Source organism: Gopherus flavomarginatus, chromosome 11, assembly GCF_025201925.1.
Source record: "Gopherus flavomarginatus isolate rGopFla2 chromosome 11, rGopFla2.mat.asm, whole genome shotgun sequence".
Taxonomy (NCBI): Eukaryota; Metazoa; Chordata; order Testudines; family Testudinidae; genus Gopherus; species Gopherus flavomarginatus.
Window position 1 is genome coordinate 35,987,647 of NC_066627.1, and position 6,000 is coordinate 35,993,646.

A 6,000-nucleotide genomic window follows, 5' to 3' on the forward strand; every position below is an offset into this window, starting at 1 on the left:
TTGAAGTTAAAGAGGTCATGATCTATCCATCTTCCTAGTGCACCCATCTCTGGAATTTAGAAGCCAGGCATCTAGAATAGCTAGCCCATTGTCATTTCATCCTTACTGAGTGACTCACTAGGAAAAATCTAGATAACCTCAGGTCTTATCCCCTTCCATTTTGCTTTGTACTTATGCTGTAGTTAATATCCCTGTCCTGGATACCAGGAACTGCCTGGCTCTCACTGGAAAGTAATATCCCAAAACAAACTGGAGACTTTGACACAAATTTTCTTTTGTATCATACTCACGATCTCAGCATGACCTTTTCCTCATTGGGGTCATAGTCAGGCAGTTTGACATCAAACATTCGATCCATTAAAAGGCGTGCATATTTGCTGAAATCTAGTTGACAACTTGACTCCCAAAGCACCGAATCATACGAGTGAGGGTCCAACAAGATGGTGATAAATTTCCCGGCAACCTGGATCTAAAGAAGGAAAACAATCCACAATACAAAATTAATGGGTCTATTAGCTTAATGAACACAAAAATACATTAAAAATGTGAAATATTACCAAACAGTGGGACAAACGCTAAGCCAAACTCTGCAGTAATAATTCCTATAACTCAGGCACAGTCCTTTTCCTTCATTATTCCCAGCTGAGCACATATCTTCAGCTGGTGCAAAGTAGTCCAGCGCCTTTGACCTCAATGGAGGCACAGTGATTTATACCAGCTGAGGTGCAATAGTCTGCAAATCATTTCAAAATGTTATTTTGACTGCATATTTGATGGTCTGAAAAATTCCCATGCTCCCACGGAAAACACACAAACTCACTGATCAAGATGGTAATATACCTGGTCACTGTTACACATCTGGGCTCAGGATTCTTAGGACCTAAAATGTTGACTCTGAACATCACCTGTAGTTATACAAGTTAAGGGACCCAACTTGCGCTCCTCACTCAGGCAAAACACCCACTGACTTTAACAGTGCTAGGGTCATTTCCCCTCACCCCCCAACACTGTACCAACATTATGAGGGCATCCGCCTTCTTCTGAAGCAAGAAGTTTTGACCCCTACAGGAGGCAGAATGGATTGAAGACACCAATCTGTGGTCTAATCTAGGTATGGGAAAAAATATATTGCTATGAAAAACGAAGCTGCTCTGTGGCATGTATGAAAGGTCACGTTAAAGCCTTCTAAAATAAAGCCACTCATGCACTGTTTAGTTTAAAAGCAGCTCCAGGCTGGCTTACTGTAGGTGGGGGAAGGAAGAGGCAGAGTGGCCAGGAGAGAAGACGAAAGCTTTGTTGATATCTACGCTTGTCTGTGGCATACTATCAAAGCTGTTTCTACAAAGCTTTCTCGGCTACTTTTGGTTGAACAGCTGAACTGTGCACCCTGCAGGGGTTAAACCCAAGCACCACAGGCAATTCACAGCTGGCACCTACTGTGAAAATATCGCCATGTTTTTGCTTCATTTTAGACAGGAAGCTGGCAGCATCTTTTCCAAATTCTACAGCATGTCCCAGCCAAGGAACAAAACCTCTGTCCAGTGGAGGTTCACTTGGTAGCCTGGAAAAAAGATCGGTAAAAGCTCTTAAAGCCTGTGGAAGGATCGCCCTACAGTTACTTAATAACCATTGGCACTTAAACTCCTGCATTCCAGCATGTTATGGGTGTGTCAGTATGAAATGACATTACCATCTGCACCTTGCTTTGTTTCATAGATCAACCATGCTTTATAACATCACATGAACAAAATCATATAGCCAAACTGCATTCGAGTTACCCCAGTCTGAATCTTTTAAAGTCTCCAGAGTTCCACAGGCGTAACCCAAAAAAGGATTTGTAATTACTATCCTGAGTCAAAAAGGAGCAAAGACTAATTAGCAATTCAAAGGAAGTGTTTGTGGGTTGTTGTTTTTTCATTCAGTGAAAGTGTCTCAAATTTATGCTGGCTAAACAGTATAATAGTGTACATAAGCATTAGTGACAAAGAATAATATAGCTAATATAAAAGCTAATATAAAAGAAGAAATTAAATGGACATACCTAAGAGCATTAAAATAATCCTATGGGTCTTGCAATTTGCAAAATGCTGACATTTTAGGATTAAAAGCTGTCATGCTATTGCATCTGTAGCTCAACATATTAAGGCTAGGAATGTCAATACCATATATATGAAAAAGGGTATGTCTACACAGCAAAGAAAAACCCATGGTGGGCTCACACGGCTTGGGCTGCAGGGCTATTTTATTGCAGTGTAAACTTCTGGGCCTGGGTTCTAAGACCCCAGCCTGAATCAGCTGGCACGGACAAACAGCAGGTTTTTCTTTGGGTATGTCTACAGCAAAGGGTAAATGTGTTAAGGACAAGACAGAGCTATACCAGGGCAAATGTTACATCCTTTCCCCTTACTTCTGCAGTTTTTGTTTTTGGATTGTACGTGCTTTAGACCAGGAATCTGCCATACTCTGTCCTGAGACAAGATGGGTGAGGTAATAGTTTGTACAGGACCAACTTCTGTTGGTGGAAGGTGGAAGCATTCAAGCTACATAGAGCTCCTCTTCCAGTCTACAGCACGGCTACAATAACACTGCAAACATGCTCTGTTCTGTAAAGACTCAAGAACATTTTTGGGTGCTGTAAAAAATAAATCATAATTCTACAGCAACACGTAGAGGGTACATTCTCAATCCCATGCAATACCAAGGCACAAGGCAATGCAGTAAACTAAGCACCATCAACCTTAAAAGATCCCTACAATAGTGGAAAAACAATCCACAATTCCAAAATGAGGACAGCAGTACCGTTAAAATTTCTGGGCATTCAGATTGCTCCATTGTCACAAACTCACTCGAGGTGTCATTGCTCTGAGTAAAGGAAAACTGGCAGTTTTCAGTGTAGCAGCCGTGTTAGTCTGTATCCGCAAAAAGAACAGGAGTACTTGTGGCACCTTAGAGACTAACAAATTTATTTCAGCATAAGCTTTCGTGGGCTACAGCCCACTTCACCGGATGCATAGAATGGAACATATAGTAAGGAGATATATATACACATACAGAACATGAAAAGGTGGGAGTAGCCATATCATAACCTTAGTCCCAGATTTGGACCTTAGCGTCCAAAATATGGGGGTTAGCATGAAAACCTCCAAGCTTAGTTACCAGCTTGGACCTGGTACCTGCTGCCACCACCCAAAAAATTAGAGTGTTTTGGGGCACCCTGGTCCCCCTGAAAAACCTTCCCTGGGGACCCCAAGACCCAAATCCCTTGAGTCTCACAACCAAGGGAAATAATCCTTTTTCCCTTCCCCCCTCCAGGTGCTCCTGGAGAGATACACAGACACAAGCTCTGGGAATCCAAACAGAGTGACTCCCCCTCTCCGTTCCCAGTCCTGGAAACCAAAAGCACTTTCCTATTCCCCCAGAGGGAATGCAAAATCAGGCTAGCAAATCCAACACACAGATCTCCCCGATTTCTTCCTCCCACCAATTCCCTGGTGAGTACAGACTCAATTTCCCTGAAATTTCCCAGTAAAGAAAACTTCAACAGGTCTTAAAAGAAAGCTTTATATAAAAAAGAAAGGAAAAATACATACAAATGGTCTCTCTGTATTAAGGTGATAAAATACAGGGTCGATTGCTTAAAAGAATATTGAATAAACAGCCTTATTCAAAAAGAATACAAATCAAAGCACTCCAGCACTTATATTCATGCAAATACCAAAGAAAAGAAACCATATAACTTACTATCTGATCTCTTTGTCCTTACACTTAGAAACAGAAGATTAGAAAACAGAACTACTTCTCCAAAGCTCAGAGAAAGCAGGCAGACAGAAAACAAAGACTCAGACACAAACTTCCCTCCACCCAGAGTTGAAAAAATCCGGTTTCCTGATTGGTCCTCTGGTCAGGTGCTTCAGGTGAAAGAGACATTAACCCTTAGCTATCTGTTTATGACAAGCCATACCAACTCTAAGAGGCTAATTAACTGAGTTATAATCCGCAGGAGAAAAAACACTTTTGCAGTGAAAATCAAGATGGCCCATTTCAGACAGTTGTCAAGAGGTGTGAGCTTTTGGGAAGAAAATAGGAATCGTGTCCTTTTCATTCCCCTGCCAGCTCAAAGGGAACAGCGATGGCATGACTCGCCCACGCATTCCCTGAGCAAGGCAAATCCAGTACTGTACCCTCACTTGTTGTTGGGTCACCACTCGAGGAGCTGGGATTTGAACACTGTTAGAGCCTTCATTTTGAAGGGTCGGGATCACATTCCAATTTCATTATCGCTGGTGTAAAAAAGCAAAGTCAATGGAATTACTCCAGATTCACACCACCAGTATAACCAAGAGTACAGTCTGGCCCAACGACAGTGAAATAAGTACCAGGGGTCATTTTCAAAATGCCCTGTATTCGTTACAAGGCAAGAGGGTGTAAAGAAGGGCCTGTGTGGAGCCAAACAAACTTGAGACTGGGGTCTTTAGCAATTCAAACCACACTCTGGGATCTTGCAGAGTGAGAGGATTTTACACAAACCCCATTAAACAGGGAATCTGTGCTGATTTCGACTGTGTCCATCCTAATCAGTGGATTCAAACTGCCAATCGGTGATCCCTGGCTCAATAACTGGCAGTGGGTGAATATCACAGAGCTCAAGATTTTGCAAACTTGAGTTAATTCATAGCTCTGCCCAAGGAGTTTGAGTTGGCAAATGTTTTTTTTTCCCCTGTCATTTAAACCCTTGGGTCTTACTCCTCCTCCGACAATAATTCAGATGCGCTTTTAAGCCGTGTTTTTCCTACCTATTAAGGACAAAATAACATTCTCTGAAAGGGAGGCTGGCCCAAGCACATGCAATATACATGCTGTACAGACTGCCTTTAAGTCATCAGTCGCTATTTTCCTTTCTCCCCTTCTCCTATGTTCACAGTTTCTCTGTATTCACATTTCCCTTCATCCATATTTTTTCACAGGATTCATTCCCCCTCCTTTCTGCTCCTCTTTTCACAGAGACCCCTAAGCAGAACCCACTGGTTCCGGGCCAGAGATTTACATAAGTAGGGACTGCAGGGCCAGGGCCTCAACTTATGGAGCGAGGAGGTCGCAGCATTTGGTATACAGTATAAGAGAAAGAATCCCCCCCAACACACACACACACGTTGTATCCTGCAACTCATCAATGACTGGGGTTCTGGTCTAGCCTATGATGGTTCAATGGGGTTTGGAGAAGAGACCTGAGAACACAGTTCCCTCTTGTTAACCATTCCACTGCTGGGCCAGCTAAAGCGCAGGGCTAGAGCAGCTCTCATTGACTAGCAGACAGATGGAGGAAGGAAGGGGCTCCCCCGAGACACCCGTCCGCGTGCGGCCACCCCACTCCCGGGCTGACGGTGGGGCCGGGACCACCTGCCGCTGTGGATGCTCAGCGATGGGCAGGATCAGAGCCGGCAAGGCAGGAACTCCGTTCACTTAGGTCCACACTGCGCCCCTCACCGTAGTCTCGGAGCCTGAGGACCCCAATCACTGGAGTCGGGCGCTGGCTAGGGCACCCTCCCCCCGCGCTCGCAGGCTGCCCCGGCGAGGCTCCCCGGCTGCCCTGTCTCTGGGCACAGGTGCAGGCTGGTCACTCACCGCGTGCGCCGGGAGCGCAGCGCCAGCAGCAGCAGCAGGGTCCCCAGCAAGGCGGCGGCCAGAGCCCAGCACATGGCGCGGCTGATCGCCGGGACCCCGCCGGAGGAGCCGAGTGGAGCTGCTGCCTCGGTCCCCGCCAGCCTGGTCTGGCCGGGCGGCCGGCTGAGCCCCTCGCTCTGGGCTGCCTTGGTCTCCTCCCCTTCCGTCCCTCCCGGCCGGGCCGCAGCAGCCCCGCTGGCCCGTGGGAGGCTGCCCCACTGGCGGCTACGCGCTGGCTCCAGCCCTGAGTGCGGGGGCAGAGCCCCCAGTCCCCGCCGCTGGGGGAAGCGCTCCAGCCCGGCTGGCAGGGGCTGGCCCCTGGTTCTCCCCTGTCCCATG

The 6,000-nt window shown here is 46.2% G+C and overlaps 1 protein-coding gene across 1 annotated transcript in view; it reads right to left on the reverse strand.

Annotated features, from left to right (window-relative positions):
• The window catches only part of PTGIS (prostaglandin I2 synthase), a 31,229-nt gene extending 25,479 nt beyond the window's left edge, over positions 1–5,750 (reverse strand). The window contains exons 1-3 of the mRNA XM_050918160.1: positions 5,623–5,750; positions 1,438–1,561; positions 291–469 (exon numbers count right to left, since the gene is read on the reverse strand). Coding sequence (XP_050774117.1) covers positions 291–469; positions 1,438–1,561; positions 5,623–5,696 — 377 coding nt within the window. The 5' untranslated portion in view covers positions 5,697–5,750. The remainder of the gene's footprint in view (positions 1–290; positions 470–1,437; positions 1,562–5,622) is intronic.
• Between the last annotated feature and the right edge of the window lie 250 nt (positions 5,751–6,000).